The sequence below is a fragment of the Pongo pygmaeus genome, chromosome 10 (genome assembly GCF_028885625.2).
Source record: "Pongo pygmaeus isolate AG05252 chromosome 10, NHGRI_mPonPyg2-v2.0_pri, whole genome shotgun sequence".
Taxonomy (NCBI): domain Eukaryota; kingdom Metazoa; phylum Chordata; class Mammalia; order Primates; family Hominidae; genus Pongo; species Pongo pygmaeus.
The window spans coordinates 132021650-132046614 of NC_072383.2; the positions used below are offsets into that span (position 1 = coordinate 132021650).

General features: G+C 42.7%; 1 protein-coding gene across 14 annotated transcripts in view; it reads left to right on the forward strand.

Moving 5' to 3' along the window:
* The window catches only part of ZNF10 (zinc finger protein 10), a 37918-nt gene extending 13771 nt beyond the window's left edge, over positions 1-24147 (forward strand). For 8 of the 14 annotated variants that reach the window (XM_063646896.1, XM_063646894.1, XM_054444938.2 and 5 more), the window contains 4 exons: positions 252-343; positions 6865-6991; positions 7668-7763; positions 11366-15200. In XM_063646896.1, the coding sequence (XP_063502966.1) occupies positions 290-343; positions 6865-6991; positions 7668-7763; positions 11366-12831 (1743 nt within the window). In that variant the 5' untranslated portion in view covers positions 252-289 and the 3' untranslated portion in view covers positions 12832-15200. Of the gene's footprint in view, positions 1-251; positions 344-6864; positions 6992-7667; positions 7764-11365; positions 15201-19393; positions 19587-23948 lie in introns of those variants that run through there. The other 6 variants (XR_010122724.1, XR_010122725.1, XR_010122727.1 and 3 more) reach the window with 3 other exon arrangements.
* Positions 24148-24965: the final 818 nt, after the last annotated feature.

The window sequence follows — 24965 nt, forward strand, 5'->3', positions numbered from 1 at the left end:
AATCTTCAAATGTGGTGTGGAACTCCAGAGATTAAGGGGACAAAAATGCAATTTATGTAGCTCTTCTCTTCCTAATCTTGGGGAGCTTCAGGCACTGTAGATTTGCTTATAGAATGTCTCTGATGTTCTGATGTTCCTCTGTATAGTGGGTGTTTGTGTCATACTCAGCTGATATGAAGAAGTTTAGGCTGACAATTTAGGGAGCCTCCCAGTCATAGAAAACTTAACTTATGTTTCTTTCTTTTTCCCAGCTTTGTCTCCTCAGCACTCTGCTGTCACTCAAGGAGGTATGCTCAAGAACAAGGAGGGCATGGATGCTAAGTCACTAACTGCCTGGTCCCAGGTAAGCTGGGCTTTCTTCCCAGTTTCTAACTGGGAATTCCTTTTTGCTTTAGTTCCTTTGCCAAAGAACTTCAGAAATTATATCTTCTTCTCTAGCAGACTAGAATTAGGTTTTTGTTTTGTTCCCAGGTGAGTTAGGAAGAAGACAGATCACTGTGGGCTTTGGTCTTTCCCTCTCTTCTTTTATTATAGAAATTTTCAAATATATACAAAATAAAAATAGTAGAATAGTAGTGAAAAATATGACAGAATGGAATGAGATTAGTGTTATATTTAAAATGGACTGGAGGCTAAAACAAGAAAAAGATCAACTCATGCTGACCAAAAAATTCAAAAACAGGTATTTACAAACCGTTATTCTTTTTTTTTTGTTTGTTTAGACAGAGTCTCACTCTGTCACCCAGGCTAGAGTCCAGTGGCGCGATCTCAGCTCACTGCAACCTCCACCTCCCGGGTTCAAGTGATTCTCCTGCCTCAGCCTCCCAAGTAGCTGGGACTACAGGCGTGTGCCAGTATGCCTGGCTAAATTTTTGTATTTTTAGTAGAGACGCGGTTTCACTGTGTTAGCCAGTCTCAATCTCCTGACCTCAGGTAATCCGCCTGCCTCGACCTCCCAAAGCACTGCATTACAGGTGTGAGCTACCCTGCCTGGCCAAACAGTTATTCGTTTACAATTATATTCATATGAGGTAAGGGCATTTTAAAAATAATAAACAACACAATTCAGGATAATGCTTACTTCCAGCAAAGAACAAGAAGCACACAAGAGATTTCAAAAGTATTAGGAGGAATGAAAGCATACTTAGGCTATATACTTTCTTGGCATATCTGTACCTGCTGGACTGCAGCGGATGGCACTTCTCATCTCTGTCTTCTTTAACACGATATTGTACTGTTGTGTTAGTGTGTATAATACTATGAGACAGATGGTATTTTACAGCTAAGAGAACTGACTCATGGTGAAGTTAAATAAACAAGCATTATCCAATCCAAAATTTAAGGTGTACAGGCCAGGTGTGGTGGCTCATACCTGTAATCCCAGCACTTTGGGAGGCTGAGGTGCTCAGATCACCGAGGTCAGGAGTTTGAGACCAGCACGGCCAACATGGTAAAACCCCGTCTCTACTAAAAATACAAAAATAAGCCAGGTGTGGTGGCATAGTCCCAGCTACTCAGGAGGCTGAGGCAGGAGAATTGCTTGAAGCCGGGAGGGGGAGGTTGCAGTGAGCCAAGATCATGCCACTGCACTCCAGCCTGCATGTCAGAGCAAAACTGTCCCCCACCGCCCCCACAAAAAAAAAAACAACAAAAAAACCCAGAAAATTTAAGATGTACAGATTTGGCCACAGGTTCGCCTGATTTCAAATCCAGTTCTTGACTAACATCTCATGCATCTTTCAGTGGTGTCCCCATGATATGCTTTGTCTCTGTGTTTACAGTAAAAGTGCAGTGTATTACTTATGGGAATGCGAAAAGCACCAGGCCAGAAATCAGATAGCCACTGAAGTTAAAACTGGGCAGGCTTCTTAGAAACTGAGCATCAGTGAATGAGTCAAGGACTAGTGGAAAGTGGCAGGCACACTGAACTTCAGTAATACGAGAATGAGGTGGGAGCAGAGTGTCATCACCATTAGGCCTGAAGGGATGAGAACAGGGACAGGTTCTGGAAACGAGACTTGCAGTTCACAGAGGCTGTTCCCATCTGTCAAGGTACCTCCATCACGTCACCACCACTGCACTGGGGCAACTTTCTTGACATATCCAGCTGGTGATCTCTGTTGGTGAAATAAATCAGAAAGGCAGAGGGCAAGAGAAACCTTTGGTATAATCCAAACAGCTCACCCTCCCTGGGGAACAGAGTAGAGTGGAGAGGAAACCTGGAGGGAAGGAGAGAAGATATCCAGCATACAGATCTCATAGAACATTCCATTTTAAATATTTTTATTTACATACAGTAACGTTTTCCCCTTTGGATTTACAGTTCTGTGATTTTTGACAAATGCATATAGTTGTGTAGCCTCCACTTCATTCAAGATACAGAGCAGGCTGGGTGCTGTGGCTCATGCCTGTAATCCCAACACTTTGGGAGGCCGAGGCAGGTGGATCACTTGAGGTCAGGAGTTCGAGACCAGCCTGGCCAACATGGTGGAACCCCGTCTCTACTAAAAATACAAAAATTATCTGGGCACAGTGGCGGGCGCCTATAAACCCAGGTGCCTGGGAGGCTGAGGCAGGAGAATTGCTTGAACTCAGGGAACAGAGGTTGCAGTGAGCCGAGATTGTGCCACTTCACTCTACCCTAGGTGAAAGCGAAACTCCATCTCAAAAAAAAAAAACAAAACACCAAGATACAGGGCAAACCCATGATCCTAGAATTCCCTATGTGCCACCCCTTTGTATATAGTCCATGCTTACTCCCCCTCCAGCCCCTTGCAACCACTGATCTGTTGATTTTTACCTTTTCCAGAAGGTCATATAAATGGAATCTCATAGTGTGTAGACTCTAGCTCCTTTCATATAGCATAATGTATCGGAGGTTCATCTGTTGTTGCATGAGTCAGTAGGATGTTCCTTTTTATTACTGAGTAGATTTACATTGTGTGGCTGTACCATGTTTTGTTTATGCATTTCCTGTTGAGGGACATTTGAGTTTCTTCCAGTTTTTGCCAATTATAAATAAAGCCCTTTCTCGGGTTTATACATTTGCATACAGGTTTTTGTGTGGACGTAAATTTTCATACTCAGGTATTTAGCCAAGAGAATGATAGGTGTGTGCCAAGAGTACGTTTAACTTTATGAAAAATATGCAAATTTTCCAAAGTGGTTGTAGCATTTTTGCTTTCTCACAGTAATGTGTGGGAGTGGCAGTTATTCTGCATCCTCACCAGCACTTGGTATCACACATTTTAAAAGTTTACCCTTTCTAATAAGTGTCTTAGAGGTATCTCACTGTCATTTTAACTTTCATTTCCCTAATAATGACATTAAGCATCATGTGCTTATTTATTACCAACTACCTATGTTCTTCTTTGGTGAAATGTTTATTTTAGTCTTTTGCTCAGTAAGAAAACTAGTCTGTTTTCTTACTGAGTTTTTTTTTTTTTTTTTTTTTTTTTTTTGGGAGACGGAGTCTTGCTCTGTAGCCCAGGCTGGAGTGCAGTGGTGCGATCTCAGCTCACTGCAACCTTTGCCTTCTCCCGGATTCAAGCAATTCTCCTGCCTCAGCCTCCCAAGTAGCTGGGACTACAGGCGCATGACGCCATGCCTGGCTAATTTTTTTTTTTTTTTTGTATTTTAGTAGAGACGGGGTTTCACTGTGTTGCCCAGGCTGGTCTCGAACTGCTGAACTCAGGCAATCCTGAGGCATTCCCGAGGCCTGCCTTGGCCTACCAAAGTCTGGGATTACAGGCGTGAACCACTGTCCCCAGCCTCTTACTAAGTTTTGAGGGTTCTCTGTACCTTATACTTACACATCCTTTGTCAGATAATGTGATTTGCAAATATTATTTCCTGGTCTCTGGCTTGTCTTTTCATTCTCTTAGCAATGTCTTTTGAAGAGAAAAAAGATTTTTAGTTTTGGTGAAGCTGACTTTGTCAGTTTTCAATTTGTTCTTTTTTATTTTTTTGGAGACAGAGTCTCATTCTCTCGTCTAGGCTGGAGTGTAATGGTGCGATCTGGGCTCACTGCAACCTCTGCCTCCAGCGTTCAGGCGATTCTCATGCCTCAGCCTCCGAAGTAGCTGGGATTACTTGTGTGCACCACCATGCCCAGCTAATTTTTGTATATTTATTAGAGATGGCATTTCACCATGTTGACCAGGCTAGTCTCGAACTCCTGACCTCAGATGATACTCCTGCCTTGGCCTCCCAGAGTGCTGGGATTACAGGCGTGAGCCACCATGCCTGATCTATCAATAAATGTTCTTTTATGGATCATGCTTTTGGTGTTATTGCTAAGAACCCTCTGAAGAACTCAAAATGACAAATATTTTCTCCTATGTTTTCTTATAGAAGTTTTATAAATTTATGTGTTACGTTTTGATCTATTTAGGATTTGAAATTTTTTTGCAGATTGACACATTTATCAGTGTGTAATATCCCTCTTTATCTCTTCTGATATTCTTTGTTCTTAATTCTATGTTGTCTGATACTAATACAGGCACTCTGGCTTTTGTATGATTAGTGTTTCCATAGTATATCTGTTTCTGTCCTTTTACTTTTAACCTCTCTAGGTTTCTTTCTAGGTTGTATTCAGTGTTGGTTTTTTTTTTTTTTTTTTGATATGGAGTTTCGCTCTCGTTGCCCAGGCTGGAGTGCAATGGTGATATCTTGGCTCACTGCAACCTCCGCCTCCTGTGTTCAAGCGATTCTCCTGCCTCAGCCTCCCGAGTAGCTGGGATTACAGGCATGTGCCACCACACCTGGCTAATTTTGTATTTTTAGTAGAGACAGGGTTTCTCCATGTTGGTCAGGCTGGTCTGGAACCCCCGACCTCAGGTGATCCGCCCGCCTCAGCCTCCCAAAGTTCTGGGATTACAGGCATGAGCCACCACGTCTGGCCCAGCGTTTTCTTTTAGGTAGCAGATAGTTGAGGCTTGTGGTTTGTTTGTTTGTTTGTTTTGAGGCAGGGTCTCACTGTTGCCCAGGCTGGAGTACAGTGGTGTTATCACAGCTCACTGCAGTCTGGCTCAAACTCCTGGACTCAAGTGATTCTCTCACCTGTCTCCCCAGTAGCTGGGACTATAGGCATGAGCCACCACATCTGGCTAATTTTTAAATTTTTTGTAGACACAGGATCTCCCTATGTTGTCCAGGCTGGTTTGAAACTCCAGGGCTCAAGGGCTTGTGGTTTTTGCTATTGCTTTTTTTTTTTTTTTGAGACAGGTTCTCACTCTGTTGCCCAGGCTAGAGTACAGTGGTGTGATCACAGCCCACTGTAACATCTGGCTCCTGGGTTCAAGTGATCCTCTCACCTTAGCCTCCCGAGTAGCTGGGACTACAGGCACATGCCACCACGCCTGGTTAATTTTTGTATTTTTTGTAGAGACAGGGTTTTGCCATATTGCCAGGCTGGTCTTGAACTCCTGAACTCAAGTGATCCACCTTCCTCAGCTTTCCAAAGTGCTGGGATTACGGGTGTGAGCCACTGCACCTGGTTGCTTTTTTTTTTTTTCTTAATAAAGTTTGGCTACCTGTTTTTTAATTGTTATGTTTAGACCATTTTTGTTTAATGTTATTATTGATACAATTGGATTTAAGTGTGTTATTTTATTATATGTTCTCTGTATATCTTTTCCCCCTTCTTAATTTACTGCCTTTATTTGGATTATTTGAATATATTTTAGTATTTCACTTAATGTCTTGGTTTTTCAGCTTTATATTTTTGTATTTTTTAATATTTGCTGTAGGGATTAGAATATACATATCTAATCTTTTACAGTCCACTTAGAGTTAATTTATACTACTTCAAGCAAAATCTAAAAGCCTTACAACATGTGGGTCCCTTTATATTCGTCCCTTTTTGTTAAAGTTGTGTGTACGTTGAAAAACTGCACCAGAAAATGTTACAGGTCTTTATTTCAACTGTTCTGTATATTTTTGAAAAATTTAAGAGAAGAAAACAAATCTATTATATTTACCCAGATATCTACTGTTTTTGTTATTTATCTTCCATTTCTGAGATTTCAGGTTTCTCTCTGGTATCATTTCCCTTCTGCCTGAAGAACTTCCTTCAGCACATCTTCTAGAGCAGATCTTCTGGCAACAAATTCTGTTAGTTTTAGTTCATTTGAGAATATCTTTATTTTGCATCATTTTTGAAAGATATTTTCACTGGCTGTAGAAATTCTGGTTTGTTTGTTCTTTCAGCATTTAAAAACAAACAAACATTATTCCACTGTCTTTGACCTTTATGGTCTTTGATGAGAGACCCTCAGTCACTCAAATAGGTTTTTCTCTAGATATAATCAACACTTTTGATGTGGCTGATAAGGGCCTTGCATCTGTCTCCTGTTTCTTTGTCAAATTGTTTTGCTACTGCTAAAATATAATCTCCCAACTCTTCTGTTTTTTTTTTTAGTACCTACCAATGGTCATGAAAAATGTTTTGGATAATTATTTTAGGTTATAAAACATGGCTAGGGTGGTAAATCTCTTAAGCATTAAGGTGTACTTGAATTAGGTTCTTTATTTACGTAGTGTAAAAGTGGGTTAACTTTTTTGGAGAATGGATGATTCCCCCTGCCATAGCTGTTTAAAATTTAATTTAAATAAAATTGCTTATGACAGTTTTCTTTAACCTAAAGCATCACATAAAACTTGTTTTCAGACAGTAGGTACCTAATAGCCATTCCTTTTAAGACTTGACTGGAATAAATACTACTCACTCCTAGAATAAATTGTGGTCCATCCACTTTACCTGCCCCAGTGCTGTCAGCTTAATTTCTCTTCCTGTTAGCGATCAGGAAAGGGGGATAGCAAAGATGCATATCTGGTGTAATGCAAATGTGTTTGATGTTGTAGACACTGGTGACCTTCAAGGATGTATTTGTGGACTTCACCAGGGAGGAGTGGAAGCTGCTGGACACTGCTCAGCAGATCGTGTACAGAAATGTGATGCTGGAGAACTATAAGAACCTGGTTTCCTTGGGTAAGACTAGCTCTGTTTTTGAAGACTTTGGTTCTGCATTGATCAAAAGGTACAGAGACCCTGAAGCATGTATCATACCAGAGTACGGGCTTGGCGTTCAGAGGCCTAATTTCTTTGAGGCATAGAACAGGGTTTTTTTACTCCAGCTTTTGTGGAAAACTTGTTTTAATGTATTGAAGTTTTAAAAATGCCTCTTTAAAAAATGCCTCTTTAAAAAGTTTTCTGGCTGGGCGTGGTGGCTCACGCCTGTAATTCCAGCACTTTGGGAGGCCGAGGTGAGCGGATCACAAGGTCAAGAGATTGAGACCATCCTGACCAACATGGTGAAACCCTGTCTCTACTAAAAATACAAAAATTAGCTGGGCGTGGTGGCGTGCGCCTGTAGTCCCAGCTACTTGGGAGGCTGAGGCAGGAGAATCACTTGAACCTGGGAAGTGGAGGTTGCAGTGAGCCAAGATTGTGCCACTGCACTCCAGCCTGGCAACAGAGCAAGACTCCATCTCAAAATAAATAAATAAATAAAATAAAATAAAATAAGTTTTCCTGCCTCTGTCAACTTGAGTCCCTGCCAGTCCTGCAGAGGGTTGGTGGTCAGGTTGAATCTGAGATGTTTCTTTGTGCCTACCTTAGAGCTCCCCTGACTCTTACCCTGTTCTTTGTCTTTCACTGTGAACAGGTTATCAGCTTACTAAGCCAGATGTGATCCTCCGGTTGGAGAAGGGAGAAGAGCCCTGGCTGGTGGAGAGAGGAATTCACCAAGAGACCCATCCTGGTGAGGACCAGACAAGAGTTGTCATAGGCAGCAGCCCAGATGGGCTGTGAGGTGCTAGAACTTCTAGAGATAGTGGTCACTGGCCCTCCTCACAGGTCCTTCTTCCTGGGAAGACTGAATTTATCTGGCCCCTGTTTCCCCACTGCCAGTCTTTACATTCCATTTGCATTCAGAGGCAAAGGTTTCTCTGTCTGTTGACGTGCTTGGTTTCAGCGCTCTCACATGTCGCTCTTCTAATTGTTACCACTAACCCTAGCATCTTGTGCTCTCGTTTGTCATAGAATCACTTCTTGCATTTTTGCCTCTCTTTGTTCTTTCATGTGACCCCTTCCCACAACTCAGTTCTCTGTGCAAGCTCTGGAGTGGGACTCTTATCACCTTCTTTTCTGAGAGTTTGTTTTCTGCCAGGTAGAAAACTGCTGCAGAGAGCTCATAATTCCTTTTGCCTCAACTCTCCTTCCTTTCCAGAATGGCTGCTCACGGAAACACCAGTTTTTCCTACTGTACTTTAGATCTTTTTTTTTTTTTCGAGATGGAGTTTCACTCAGTCTCCCAGGCTGGAGTGTAGTGGCGCGATCTCGGCTCACTGCAACCTCTGCCTCCCAGGTTTAAGCGATTCTCCCGCCTTAGCCTCCCAAGTAGCTGGGATTGCAGGCATGCACCACCACGCCCAGCTAATTTTTGTATTTTTAGGAGAGATAGGGTTTCACCATGTTGGCTAGGCTGGTCTTGAACTCCTGACCTTAAGTGATCCGCCCACCTCAGCCTTCCAAAGTGCTGGGATTACAGGCGTGAGCCACCATGCCTGGCCTCTATCTAGTTTTGTATTTAATGTTTTAAAAATTTATTTATAGGCATTTCCCTGCATCTCAGACTTTGAGTGTGATGTAAATGAAATCTGAGTCTTACTTGTCCTGTAATTTAGCCTCAAGTTTTTTCCCATGAAGCCTTTTATGATTCCTCACTAAGTACTGGCCTCTTCCTCTTCTGAACTTCCACTTAGTTTAAATCTCTACTTTGAAATATTATCATAAGCTCTTTTTTACTTTTTAGTATTTGCCTTGTAGGTGATTGTATCAAAATGGTATCTCAAAGCAAGTCTTTCAACTGCCTTGGGACCATGGGAGGAAATATTGTTATATTTTCTTTTCTTTATTACTTACCTTCTTTCTTTCTTTTCTATTTTGTTCATCTAGTAAGCTTTCCTGAATGTCTGTTGACAAGTATCCAAAAATAACAATTATTAACTGGGCCCAGCAGTTTATATTTTTATTGAGAATTTATTGTCAAAAGAAATACTCAGACTTCATGGGCTTAAATGCATGGAGTGTTACAGAATCTACAAGGCTGTTAAATTCATTATCAAAACAAAAATTGTAATGAATGATGATTTTTAAAAATCAGATGATTTATTGATTAATGGGTCCAATAGACTTCGACAATAACTTACTGGCATGGCTGTATTACATAATATGTGGAAGATTTTAGGATATTAATAAAACACCTCATTCTTATGATCAAACTCTTCACTCAGAATTGTCCTCCATTAGTGCTCAGCACCCCCCCATCATACATATTCTTCATAGAATCTTCCAGTTGGCATTTGTAGGTTGAAAAACTTCTCCATAAGATTTTCTGATGTTCTGGGTTGGGGAAAGGGGGGAAAGGGTGGTGTATTTCCTATTAAAAATCATCAGGATGGGGAAGAAACCAGGAACTAACAAGGTGGTAAGGGACAGGACTGGTTGGGGTGGGATTGTATAAGGAAGTCATTTAGGGACCAGGCCTGGCACAGGGATCATTTACCAGGTGTATTAGTTTCCTGGGGCTGTGGTAACAAAGAACCAGAAGTTAGGTGGCTCAAGACAACCAAAATGTATCATGTCACAGTTGGAGGCTGTAAGTCTAAAATGAAGATGTCAGTGGGGCTCTGCTATGCTTCTAGGAGAGGGTCTTTCCTTATCTCTTCCAGGCTCTGCTGGCCCCAGGTATTCCTTGGCTTGTGGATATATCATTCCAGTCTTGGTCTCCATGTTCACATGTTCTCTTCCCCTGTGTCTGTGTCTTTTTTATGGAGGACCACCCTCATACTGGATTAGGGGCCCATCCTATTTCTGGTACTACCTCATCATAACTAATTACATCTGGAAAGACTGCATTTCCAAATATGGTCATATTCTGAGATACTGAGGATTAAAACTTCAACATACCTTTTTGGGGGAGGATACAGTTTAACCCATAATACCAGGTAGGAGTGGAATGTCACCCCACTTATGTAAGATGAAGTGGTATTATCAGTGTATTTTTTAGGTTTGGGATTATATGTTTTACCTGAAAGACATTGAGAAACAGATAAAGCTCTTATTCAAGAGAAATAATTTGCAGTAATATACACAGGTAGCAGATGGCAGAAATTCTAAGAGCGTATGGGTCAGGCTTCAGATTCTAAGTTCACATCTTGTGGTAGTAGTCCTATCAGTTGTTAAGTCCTTATGTTTCAGAGTGAAGAAATCAGAAAAATGAGAAGAATGATGATGATTATTGTAAATCTTATTGCTTTGACCATAAATGTGCCAGAGACTGTAATAGGCTCATGCTTTGTATAATACAATAATCTTAAATAACAAATACTATCATCCTTAGATTACAGATAAGCAAAATGAATTCTTCAAAGTTTAGCAACTTGTCTAAATTCACCACTAGTAGTAATATAAAAGTTAGATTAGAACTTGTATCTTGGTAACTTTTGTGCAGTTACTCTTCCAGCTTGTCATGCAGCCGCTCTGAGAGGTCTGTTGTGTCACTCATCTGGGTGTTATTCTATAGTGCTTCTGTGATTTGGATAAAAAGCATTGCTTGACGTATGGCTGCATTCATGGTTTAAGAATACTAAATTGGGCCGGACACACTGGCTCACGCCTATAATCCCAGCACTTTGGGAGGCCAAGGCGGGTGGATCACCTGAAGTCAGGAGTTCAAGACCAGCCTGGCCAACATAGTGAAACCCTGTCTCTACTAAAAATATTAAAAATTAACCAGGCATGGTGGCAGGTGCCTGTAATCCCAGCTACTTGGGAGGCTGAGGCAGGAGAATCATTTGAACCTGGGAGGCGGAGGTTGCATTGAGCCAAGATCGCGCCATTGCACTCCAGCCTGGACAACAAGAGCGAAACTGTCTCAAAAAGAAAAAAAAAAAAAGAATACTAAATTGATAGTAATGTGAAGAATGTGTGAATATGTGTCAGGGGAAAGTCCTGACAACAAGTAGACAGGTGAGGAACTTACATTGTTAATATCTGGATTAGAAAATGAGAGTGCAGTCCTTTTTATGGAATTTCCCTTATTTCTACCCTCACCATTGATACTCTGATCCCATGTGTCATGCTGTGTCCTGTGGCTTCTCCTTACTCCTTTTGCGCTTTGTGAGTACTGTATACCCCAGTGCATTTATTGTTTGCTGCTCCATCTCATTCTCTATCAAAGTTATAAAGCCATATTTGAAAGCAACTGTGTATATCTTGCATACTTTGTCTCCACATACATCCTACCATTCTCACCTTAATACTCTCTTTAGTTACACAAACATTTTTCATTTCTTTCAGATTCAGAGACTGCATTTGAAATCAAATCATCAGTTTCCAGCAGGAGCATTTTTAAAGATAAGCAATCCTGTGACATTAAAATGGAAGGAATGGCAAGGAATGATCTCTGGTATTTGTCATTAGAAGAAGTCTGGAAATGTAGAGACCAGTTAGACAAGTATCAGGAAAACCCAGAGAGACATTTGAGGCAAGTGGCATTCACCCAAAAGAAAGTACTTACTCAGGAGAGAGTCTCTGAAAATGGTAAATATGGGGGAAACTGTCTTCTTCCTGCTCAGCTAGTACTGAGAGAGTATTTCCATAAACGTGACTCACATACTAAAAGTTTAAAACATGATTTAGTTCTTAATGGTCATCAGGAAAGCTGTGCAAGTAACAGTAATGAATGTGGTCAAACTTTCTGTCAAAACATTCACCTTATTCAGTTTGCAAGAACTCACACAGGTGATAAATCCTACAAATGCCCTGATAATGACAACTCTCTTACTCATGGTTCATCTCTTGGTATATCAAAGGGCATACATAGAGAGAAACCCTATGAATGTAAGGAATGTGGAAAATTCTTCAGCTGGCGCTCTAATCTTACTAGACATCAGCTTATTCATACTGGAGAAAAACCCTATGAGTGTAAAGAATGTGGAAAGTCTTTCAGCCGGAGTTCTCACCTCATTGGACATCAAAAGACCCATACTGGTGAGGAACCCTATGAATGTAAAGAATGTGGAAAATCCTTCAGCTGGTTCTCTCACCTTGTTACTCATCAGAGAACTCATACAGGAGACAAACTGTACACATGTAATCAGTGTGGGAAATCTTTTGTTCATAGCTCTAGGCTTATTAGACACCAGAGGACACATACTGGAGAGAAACCCTATGAATGTCCTGAATGTGGGAAATCTTTCAGACAGAGCACACATCTCATTCTGCATCAGAGAACCCATGTGAGAGTGAGGCCCTATGAATGCAATGAATGTGGAAAGTCTTACAGCCAGAGATCTCACCTTGTTGTGCATCATAGAATTCACACTGGACTAAAACCTTTTGAGTGTAAGGATTGTGGAAAATGTTTTAGTCGAAGCTCTCACCTTTATTCACATCAAAGAACCCACACTGGAGAGAAACCATATGAGTGTCATGATTGTGGAAAATCTTTCAGCCAGAGTTCTGCCCTTATTGTGCATCAGAGGATACATACTGGAGAGAAACCATATGAATGCTGTCAGTGTGGGAAAGCCTTCATCCGGAAGAATGACCTCATTAAGCATCAGAGAATTCATATTGGAGAAGAGACCTATAAATGTAATCAATGTGGCATTATCTTCAGCCAGAACTCTCCATTTATAGTTCATCAAATAGCTCACACTGGAGAGCAGTTCTTAACATGCAATCAATGTGGGACAGCGCTTGTTAATACCTCTAACCTTATTGGATACCAGACAAATCATATTAGAGAAAATGCTTACTAATAAATATGGGAATTTTTCACAAAGAGCAATGACTTTATTTTGCATTGGAGAACTCCTGGAGATAAGCTGTACAAATTGAATCTATGTGGAAATGCTTTCAGTCTTGTTACTATCCTATTGCACATTAGAGAATTGGTCCTGGAAGGGAAAGAAACCACAGATTTTATTTCAGTACACAAATGCCATCAGATTTTCTTTCATGAATTCCTACAGAAGTAATTGGCCTGGGAGCATTCTTGACCAAGTCTTAAATGCTAGAATCTGAGAAGGAATTATTAAATAGGTGAGTTGTTGAGCGAGAACCCCTTCATTTGAAAAGAAATGAGTATGCTACTGTAGGGAGAGTTGTTGCTGAGAATTAAGAAATGATACAGTTAATGCAACAAAAGATGGAAAATAATATTTCAGTCAATATGTCATTGTTTACTTGACTGTGTCTCTCTTCTGGGACATTTAGTAGTGTTTGGTATGTTTTATGTGTCTGGTAGAAACCATATTTTGGTTAACAGCAAGGAAAATGCTTATAATGTAGAACAATTAAAAACAACACATCTCCACTACCAGTGCTAACCCATATTTAAGTACATTTGCATGTGGGCAAGAATTGAAAGCATATAGATAATTGAACAGAATCGATTTGTTAGATAATGAGATTTTGACTGAGTTTTATAGTCTGTTTAATGTTGCTGTAATAATTATTTTAAGAAACTTTTAAATATTGTAAGAGGATATCTAGTTTCTCTATTCTACCATCAAAGAAGCTTTTGAGTACCACCTCTTAATGAGCTTTCCTCTTCTAAATTGTTTTGAGTCACAGAGTTCCACTTTTTCCACTCTTATTAGCACGGCAAAAGCTCCTGAGAATTTAAAAACACAGTAATTCTCTGGATGTTAGGACCTAGGGGAACACTGGGCATTTGAACATATCAGGGAGGGTCCCCATTTTAGTGGGAACAAGTATTTAAACAATATTTAGAGCAAGTGTCCTCATGTGATAAACAGAGCACAGTCCAAAGATACCCTCCTTCTCAAGGTAGTCTTTTATCTTTATAAAGAAAGATTAGTGTTTAAGAGCATAGACTTGAGCTAGACTACCCAGGTTGAAACCCCACTAGCTGGGTGATCTTGAACATGCTGCTTAGCTTCTCTGTGCCAAACTTACTGATATCCTCCTCTGTAAATTAGCGATAATAATACTTACCTGGTAGGATTATGGTGTTACATGAGTAAACGGAAACAGCTTAGAATAGTGCCTGACATATATTATGTTCTCTGTAGTTACTGGCTGTGATTATTAATAATATTGCCACACCCTAATATCTGTTATTTAATTGAAATCTGCTTGTGTGCTTATAAGAATTTACTGAGTTCTCACTTCCCTTACAGTCATACATGGTTTTTCCCTTTTACCTAAATCAGAATTCAACAGCCTGGGAAAATCACTGACAAATAGTGGATATAGGTTTCATTTCTGAGGATCAATAAACAGCTTGTAATGTTGTATACACATTTATTCTGTTTGTACAAAGGTTTTCCATTCTATGGAGAGGATCCCAGTCTTCAGATTCTCTGGTAAGTTAATAACCCACAAAAGATTCAGGAAGAGGATCTATTTTAATTTTCTCTTTCATTCTATAAATCAGTCTATTGTATATAGGGACTGACCATGATTCTCCATTTTCTAGCATAAATATTAGCTGCTTAATGATTGATTGTTGAACGATACATGAAGTATTGCCGAAGCCAACCAGAGATCTTGATCTCTCTCCGAGGAAAAAACCTAGAAATGATGGTTAGAATCAGGAGACTTGAGAACTACGAGGAACATGGCAGCCTCTAGCTCATACTTGTCGTACAATCGAGATCAAGTTAATTGGCCCCGGTCTTACATTTTCAGTGAAGTCAGACTCAGAACTAGGTCCTGGGTTTCATGTTTCCTGCTGCTCTTCTCACTGTGTACACACCATGCCCACATACAACATGCCTATCAGAAATGGTTTTCATTAAGGGAGTAGAATAGTCACTTAACTGGGGCTCTTAACATTGCTAATAACCTGTGGCTCAATTTCCTCAACTGTATAATGAGGATACTACTAGTATCTACCTCAAAGCGTTGTCATGTGGATTGAGATGATATGTATGAATCACATAAAAGAGTGCCTGGCACATAGTAGGTGCCATTAATAATATTACTATTGTTAACACCTTAAGGGTCTAACTTGTAATGAGGACAGAAATATGTATGAGGATGATCACCGAAATATTTATGACAGTGCATAATTTGCAAAATGAAAAAATGTACACTAGCATAATTGTGGCATATCCGTGTAATGGAAGATTATGCAGGCATTAAAATATGTACACAAAAAGTTTGGTAACAGGAAAAATGCTGTCATGTGTTACAAAAGCATGATAAATAATTGTTAATGTGGAATAAGCTCAAATATATCAAAATAAATGTATTGTAAAAAATGAGTGTTGCCCAAAACTAAGGAAATTTGTCAAAATATTAACAGTAGTTAGCCTATATATTGGGAAAATTGGTGTTTCCTTTTCCATTTTTACACTTTTCAGTTCTTTCCAAAGCCTCCTGAAATAATATATCTTACTTTTAGAATTGGAAAACAATCTCCTCAGTGATGGAATTTTTTTTTTCTTCAAAAGGTCATACCAAGGCCCGGTGTGTTGGCTAATGCTTATAATCCCAACAACTTGGGAGGCTGAGGGAGGAGGATTGATTGAGTTCAAGACCAGCCTGGGCAACATAGCGAGACCCTGTCTCTACAGAAAGTTTAAAAATTAGGTGTGGTGGTGCATACCTATAGTCCTAGCTACTTAAAAGGCCCTGAGGCAGGAGGACCACTTGAGACCAGAGTTTGAGGTTGCAGTGAATTATGATCACAGCACTGCACTCCAGCCTGGGCAACAGGGTGAGACCCCATCTCCAAAAAAGGGGTGTGAGGGCTCATACGTGTTAATAAGCTACTAGAGGCCCGGCACAGTGGCTCATGCTTGTAATCCCAGCACTTTGGGAGGCTGAGGCGGGTGGATCACCTGAGGTTGGGAGTTCAAGACCAGCCTGGCCAACATGGTGAAACTCCCGTCTCTACTAAAAATACAAAAATTAGCTGGGTGTGGTGATGCACGTCTGTAATCCCAGCTACTCGGGAGGCTGAGGCAGGAGAACCGCTTGAACCCGGGAGGCGGAGATTGCAGTGAGCCAGGATCGCACCACTGCACTCTAGCCTGGGCGACAGAGTGAGACTCTTCCGTTAAAAAAAAAAAGCTACTAGAACCTTAATAAAGGAATTTAGCAAGGTCATAGGATATGAAGTTACAAAAATCAATTTTATTTCTATATACTAGCAGTGACCAATTAGGAAATGAAATTGGAAATACAGTTCCATTTATAATGATACAAAAAAAGTTAGGTTTTGAAGGAAAGGTGAGGGTTAAAGAGAGAGTGGCTCAACAGAAACACAGGTTTATTGACAGCAAAAACCTGCAGAGAGGGGACCAGCTTAGTGCCGGAGCCCACTGCTGCTTTCAGGCTGGGGTAATTATAGGTCTGGGTGGAAGGGGTCTGCATGGTATGGCTTGCTGCCTGGCAGCATTTGATAAAGATGTTCCTGTAGTCAGGTGGTTAGGTAGGATGTTTCTCATGGCCGAAGCCCCTGAAGAATTGCCTTGACCAGGGTCTGTGAAATGGTTGGGGGTTTATAAAATGATGCAGCTTGGACTAACAGTGACCAATTAGGAAATGAAATTAGAAATATAATTCCATTTACAATGATAGAAAAAATGTGAAATACTTAGATAAATTTAATGAAACATGAAAGACCTGCACAGTGAAAACTATAAAACATTGCTGGAAGAAGTTAAGGAACATATAATAAGAATAAATAACACAAAAGAAATGGAGAAATATACCTTGGTCAAGGATGGGAAAACTCAGTATTGTTAAGATGGCAGTCCTCCCGAAATTAATCTTTATTTTATTTATTTATTTATTTTTTGAGACGGAGTCTTGCTCTGTAACTCAGGCTGGAGTGCAGTGGTGCGATCTGGCTCACTGCAAGCTCTGCCTTCCAGGTTCATGCCATTCTCCTGCCTCAGCCTCCCGAGTAGCTGGGACCACAGGCGCCCACCACGATGCCTGGCTAATTTTTTTGTGGTTTTAGTAGAGACGGGGTTTCACCGTGTTAGTCACGATGGTGTCGATCTCCTGACCTCATGATCTGCCCGCCTCAGCCTCCCAAAGTGCTGGGATTATAGGCGTAAGCCACAGCGCCCGGCCCCGAAATTAATCTTTAAATTCATAGACATTTGTGTGGTTATTGACAAACTAACCAAAAATTTATAGGGAAATGCAAGGGACCTAGAATAAAGCAAATTTTTTCAAAGAACAAAGTTGAAGGGCTTACACTACCTAATTTCAAAGCTGACTATACAGCTACAGCAATGAAGACTATGTGGTATTGTCATGAGGATATAGTTAAAACACAAAAATATGTAACACAAAAAGCACAAATATAAACCAGACTTCATCAAAATTTCTCCTTGTATGCAGCAGAGAAGAAGGGCATAGCTGTGAGAACACTAGCACAGAAATTAAGATCAGAACCCAGACCAACTGCCTACTTTTCAAAGAACTTGGAAGGAGTAGCCTTGGGATAGTCAAGTTGCCTGTGGGCAATAGCAGCCACTGCTGTGTTAGCCACTAAAATCACTCTGGGCCAACCACTGGAAGTTCTAACCCCCATCAGGCAAAGTCAGTCTTAGAGGTAAAGGGACACGTCTGGATGATCAGGGAAAGGTTAACCAAATACCAGGACATGCTCCTAGACAATCCAGATGTAACCCTTAAAACCTGTGACACCTTGAATCCAGCTTCATTGCTATCCAGAGGCCCAATAACTGATAATTCCTGCAAGCAGGTCATTGCACACACATATGTTAGTCAACCTGATTTAAAAGGTCAGCCTCTCCCAGATTCTGAGGACGACTGGTTCACAGATGGCAGTAGCTTTGTGTCAAATGGGGAGTGCCAAGCTGGATATGCAAAAGAAAATCACAACCCCATTACTGAAGCCCAGCCACTGCCCCCTGGCACATCAGCACAAAAGGCTGAAATCATTGCTCTTAACACAAGCGTTAATGTTGGGACAAGAAGAACAGTTAATAAAGGAACAAGGGAGACAAAAACAAGGATCCTGGTGGTATATGGGATCAAAAATACATCTTCCTCGAAGAGCCTGATGGAGAATGACTCTTCCCATATGTGGAGAGATGCCACCCTGGCCATGATTAACAGGCTCTTCATTGGGCCTAACAGCTTTGGTGGTTAAGCAGATCTGTCAAGCCTGCTCACTGTGTGCACTTAACAGCCCAGGAAATAAAATGCCTCCTTTAATAAAACCAGTCCAGAGGAAGGGAACTTACCTAGGGGAAGACTGGCAACTAGATTTCACCCACATGCCAGCTGGCAGAAGATGCAAGTTTTTGCTAAATACCGTTACTGCTAACAGATACCTTTACTGGTTGGGTCGAAGCTTACCCTACCAGAACAGAGAAGGGTAATGAGGTTATAAAGTTTCTCTTAAAATAAATGATGCCCTAGTCTGGGTTATCTGAGAGTCTCCAAAGTGATTATGGCCCATTCCTTATCTCCCAAATAACTCAAGGAGTTGCTAAGCCTCTCAGAATCAAATACTATTTACATTCAGCATGGAGGCCTCAGTCCTCCGGGAAAGTAGAAAGGGATAACCAAGCTCTAACATGACCGTTAGCAAAGCTATGTCAGGAAAAATCAGAAATTGGGTCAGCTTACTGCCCATAGCCGCCTTAAGGATCTGTAATACCCCTAGAGCAAAAATATAAGCCCATACAAAATGTTATACGGAAGGCCATTCTTAACTAATGATCTAATTACTGATCCAGAAACAGCTAGTTCAGTAAAATACCTAGCCAACCTAGGACAATTTCAGTAGGCTTTACACAAGTTTGGAACTCAAAGATTTCTCATACCAGGAACTAACTAGCATCCCCAAATCAGGCCAGGAGATAAGGTACCTGTTAAAACATGGAAGGAAGGATCACGTGATCAACAATTGCAACACAAATGGAAGGGACCTTTTCAGTGTTACCGGCCACGCCTTCTGCAGTCAAAGTGCTGGGATTAGATAGTTGGATACATCTTTCAAGGATGAAGTCTGAGATACCTGAAGCCCCAGTCCTGGAACCTGAAGTTTCCATCAGCCACTACACCTGTGAACCTGTGGAAGACCTGAAGTTCCTGTTTAGAAGGAAACCAACAGATAAACGCCTAACAACTTTTCTTGGTGTTTTTGTTGCGGTAACTGCAGGCTGGATAATAGTAGCCATATTTTTATATTTTTTGTAGTTTATTTGCCTACTTTCAAATGGTTGGAATAACTTCTTTTGTAGTAATTAAGCAGAATGTTTTAATTCATTCTTATAATAAACATTCCTGATAGCATAGGTATCCAACCCCTGAAGTTCTCATTAAACCTTTTAACCAAATTCATTTCCTCTCGCCTAGAGACCATCATGCTTCAGATGAACATGCAATCAGGTTTCTAGCCAGTTCCAAATGAAGACAGCACCCCTGGCCATAAAGAAACCACCCTGTCTAAGGCCCGGCACGGTGGTTCACACCTGTAATCCCAGCACTTTGGGAGGCTGAGGCGGGCGGATCACGAGGTCAGATCATCGAGACCATCCTGGCTAACATGGTGAAACCCCGTCTCTACTAAAAATACAAAAAATTAGCCAGGCATGGTGGTGGGCCCCTGTAGTCCCAGCTACTCGGGAGGCTGAGGCAGGAGAATGGCGTGAACCCGGGAGACGGAGCTTGCAGTGAGCTGAGATCACACCACTGCACTCCAGCCTGGGTGACAGAGCAAGAAAAAAAAAAAAAAAGAAACTACCCTGTCTCTGGATCACTTGAGGTCAGGAGTTTGCGATCGGGCTGACCAACATGGTGAAACCCCCTCTCTACCAAAAATACAAAATTAGCCAGGCATGGTGGCACATGCCTGTAATCCCTCCCTACTTGGGAGGCTGAGGCAGGAGAATCCCTTGAGCTTGGGAGGTGGAGACTGCGGTGAGCCGAGGTCACTCAATTGCATTCCAGTCTGGGCAACAAGAGCGAAACTCTGTCAAAAATGGAAGGGGAAGGGAGGAGAGAGAAACGGGAAGGGAGGAGAGAGAAACAGGAAGGAAGGGAGGAGAGAGAAAGAGGAAGGGAGGAAGGGAGGGAAGGAGGGAGGGAGGAAGGGAGGAAGGCAGGAAGGGAGGGAGGGAGGAAGGGAGGAAGAGAGGGAGGAAGGGAGGGAGGAAGGGAAAAGAAAGAAAAAAGGAAAGAAAAGGAAGGGAAAGGAAAAGAGAAAGAAACTATCCTGTCTCCACTAGACAGAGCAGGATGAGCGTTCCATGATCCTCAGTAGGTAGGGACTGTGCCCCAAGTCAGTATGAAGCAGTTACAGAAGAGAGACCATCAGTTCTGTGTCCAGAATTGGTGGGTTCTTGGTCTCACTGACTTCAAGAATGAAGCCATGGACCCTCACAGTGAGTGTTACAGTTCTTAAAGGCGGCATGTTCAGAGTTTCTTCCTTCTGGTGGGTTTGTGGTCTCGCTGGCTTCAGGAGTGAAGCTGCAGACCTTTGCGGTGAGTGTTACAGCTCTTAAGGTAGTGCGTCCGGAGTTGTTCATTCCTCCTGGTGGGTTCATGGTCTCGCTGGCCTCAGGAGAGAAGCTGCAGACCTTCGCAGTGAGTGTTACAGCTTATAAAAGCAGCGTGGCCCCAAAGAGTGAGCAGCAACAAGAGTTATTGCAAAGAGTGAAGGAACAAAGCCTCCACAGTGTCGAAGGGGACCACAGCAGGTTGCAGCTGGTGGCTGGGGCAGCCTGCTTTTATTCCCTTATCTGGCCTCACCTACATCCTGCTGATTGGTCCATTTTACAGAGAGCTGATTGGTCTGTTTTGACAGGGTGCTGATTGGTGCATTTACAATCCCCGAGCTAGACGCAAAAGTTCTCGCCCCACTAGATTAGCTAGACACAGAGCACTGATTGGTGCATTTACAAACCTTGAGCTAGACACAGAGCACTGATTGGTGCATTTAGAAACCTTGAGCTAGACACACGGTGCTGATTGGTATATTTACAATCCCTTAGCTAGACATAAAGGTTCTCCAAGTCCCCACCAGATTAGCTAGATACAGAGTGCTGATTGGTGCATTTACAAACCTTGAGCTAGACACAGAGTGCTGATTGGTGTATTTACAATCCCTTAGCTAGACACAAAGGTTCTCCAAGTCACCACTAGACTCACGAGCCCAGCTGGCTTAACCCAGTGGATCCCGCACAGGGGCTGCAGATGGAGCTGCCCGCCAGTCCCACGCGCTGCGACCGCACTCCTCAGCCCTTGGGCGGTCCATGGGACCAGGTGCCGTGGAGCAGGGGGAGGCTCAGGCAGCGCAGGAGCCCACGCCCCAGCCCAGGGGAGGCTCAGGCATGGCGGACTGCAGGTCCCCAGCCCTGTCCCGCAGGGACGCAGCTGAGGCCCGGCAAGAATTCGCATCGCCAGTGGGCTGGCACTGCTGGGGTGCCCAGTGCACCCTCTCCAGCTTCTGGCCTGGGTGCTAAGCCCCTCACTGCCTGGGGCCGGCAGTGCCGGCCGGCCGTTGAGTGTGGGACCTGCCGAGCCCACGCCCAACCGGACCTCGCACTGGCCCACAAGCGCGGGGCAGCACAGACCCGGTTCCCGCCCACGCCTCTCCCTCCACACCTCCCGGCAAGCTGAGGGAGCTGGCTCCGGCCTCGGCCAGCCCAGAAAGGGGCTCCCACAGTGCAGCGGTGGGCTGAAGGGCTCCTCAAGCGCAGCCAGAGTGGGCGCAAAGGCCAAGGAGGCCCCGAGAGTGAGCAAGGGCTGCGAGGGCTGCCAGCACACTGTCACCGCTCAGTCCCTCTGCCTCCCATAAAGATTTATGGTGTTCATGTCTCAGAGGGAAAATGAGGCAGGAGAATAGGGTCTGGAGGCAAGGAACTCAGGCCAATTCATGCTGACTAGGTATCAAAGGCTGCTCCCTTTTCAATCCCTCCTTTTTCTGTGTGGCAGTTGCTGCGTGGCAATTGCAGCCCCTCCTTTTCCGGGGTGGCAGTTGAAAATGAAAGTACCTCTGATTGGCCCCCTCCCGCAATCAATCAGACTGGTCATGAGCCTACTCTTCATTCTGATTAGTCCCCTCCCACAACCAATCAGACGGGTCGTGAGCCTACTCTTCATTCTGATTGGTCCCCCCCACAACCAATCAAACTGGTCACCAGGTTAATCAGAAACCTCTAGAGGGTATTTAAACCCCAGAAAATTCTGTAACCAACACTCCAGCTGGTTACTCAAGCCGGCTCCCACCCTGTGTAGTATACTTTCATTTAAAATAAGTCTCTGCTTTCGCTGCCTTGCTTTGTTTGTGCATTTTGTGCAAATCTTCGTTTGAAATGCCAAGAACCTGGACAACTACCCTCAGCCAGTAACAGTGGGAGTGGTGGTTCCATGACTATATTCATTTGTGAAACGTACAAAACTGTACACTCTAAATGGATCCAGCTTATTATATGTAAATTTTGCTTCAATAAAGTTGATTTTTTTTTTGAGACAGAGTCTTACTCTGTCGCTCAGGTTGGAGTGCAGTGGCGCCATCTCGGCTCACTGCAAGCTCCGCCTCCCGGGTTCACGCCATTCTCCTGCCTCAGCCTCTTGCGTAGCTGGGACTACAGGCGCCCACCACAACGCCCAGCTAATTTTTTGCATTTTTAGTAGAGAGGGGGTTTCATGGTGTTAGCCAGGATGGTCTCGATCTCCTGACCTCGTGATCCTCCCACTTCGGCCTTCCAAAGTGCTGGGATTACAGGGGTGAGCCACCACACCCAGCCTAGTTTTGTAATCTATACTTAAAGCTTAAGAAAAAATGTATTTATAACTTCAAACAACAGTTTTAAAACCAAAGTAAACCCCTGGAAAATTTTTTTTGTCATAAAACCTACATTCTTGAGCATCATAAAATTCACATTTAACAAAAATGAGAAAAGCATAAAATTCTGATGAAGGATTAAAGCTCCTACTCGCTTTTTCTTGAGGCAGTGTTGCAGGAAGAATATGCTTTATGCATTCTGTGAGGAGTAGCAAATAAACGTCCTTAATTCACATGGCATTTACAATCCCCATGCCCACCACCTACTGCATTCCTCCCAGGATTGCTCCTTCAAATGGCAGTCTCTATTGTTGCTTCCCCAGACCCCAGAAATGACCTCTTCACATGCTATCATTTTTGTTACCGGTCTATGGTGGGATGCAGATCAATTTTTCTCTCCAACCTAAAAATGCTATTCCTTTGTGGGCGGCAAGCCACTCAGGTGCCAAGGCAAGAGACCGAGGGCACAAGCTGTTCCAGTGTAATAAAGAAATATATAGAATAAGAATAGTTATACTAGAAATAGATCATAGATATGATTATATGTGAACATCATTAATCATTAGTTTGTAGCATTACTCTTTATTCCAATATTATAATAATCTTTGTTCTACAATTATAACCTTGGAAAAACCAGGCTATATAGAGATAGGAACTGAAGGGACACGGGGAGAAGTGACCAGAAGACAAGTGTGAGCCTTCTGTCACACCTTGTCAGGGCCACTAGAGGGCTCCCTGGTCTAGCGGTAACGCCAGTGCCTGGGAAGGCACCCGTTACCTAGCGGACCTTGGTCTAGCGGTAGTGCCAGTGCCTGGGAAGGCACCCATTACCTAGTGGACCTTGGTCTAGTGGTAGCGCCAGGGAGTCTCCCTTTTCCTGGGGGAGTTAGAGAAGACTCTGCTCCACCACCTCTTGTGGAAGGCCTGACATCAGTCAGGCCCACCTGCAGCCATCCAGAGGCCTGACCATCTGTGCTTTAGCGGTCACGCTCCTGGTCCGCTTTCATGTTCCGCTCTGTACACCTGGCTCTGCCTTCTAGATAGCAGTAGCAGAATTAGTGAAAGTCTTTGAAATGCATAGAAATAATGACGTAAGCTGTCCTCTCTTTCTCTCCGCCTCAGCTGCCAAACAGGGAAGGGCCCCCTGTCCCGTGGACATGTGACTCACGTGACCTTACCTATCATTGGAGATGGCTCACACTCCTTACCCTGCCCCCTTGTCTTGTGTCCAATAAATAACAGCGCAGCCAGGCATTCGGGGCCTCTACCGGTCTCCGCGTCTAGGTGGTAGTGGTCCCCTGGGCCCAGCTGTCAGTTCTTTTATCTCTTTGTCTTGTGTCTTTATTTCTACGATCTCTCATCTCCAGACACGAGGAGAAAAACCTACAGACCCAGTAGGGCTGGACCCTACACTCCTTAGTATCCTATACTACCATATGTCACACTAAATCTATTTGAAATCACAGACTTATTATCAAATATTGTAGTGTAAATTGATTATGCAGTTTCTGAAATTTTAGCGCAAAGTTATAAAACTCTTGGTTAACAGAGAAGTGCAGTTGCAATGACTGCATTTCCTTTACTAAAACACACACATAAAACTGATTTTCTTAAGACATGAACTAAATGTTTTTCTTTTTTCTATTTTTCGAGATGGAGACTCGCTCTGTTGCCCAGGCTGGAGTGCAGTGGCGCAATCTCAGCTTACTGCAACATCCGCCTCCCAGGTTCAAGCGATTCTCCTGCCTCAGCCTCCCGAGTAGCTGGGACTACAGGCGCCGCCACCACCCCTGACTAATTTTTTGTACTTTTTAGTAGAGATGGGGTTTCACTGTGTTAGCCAGGATGGTCTTAATCTCCTGACTGCGTGATCCACCCACCTTGGCCTCCCAAAGTGCTGGGGTTATGGGTGTGAGCCACCGCGCCTGGCCTGTTTTTCTTCATGGAATTGGTCCTCATGCAAGAAAAGATGATCATCACTGCTAATAATGAAGGCTACAGCAGAAAGAAACATATTTTCATCTTATGTATGTTTCAGATTGATACATCAAATTGCCATTTTTGTAGGGAACATGGTCAAAAATATAGGCAAATTTGTATGGTTCAATCTACTAATTAGATAATTCCATGCTTATTAGT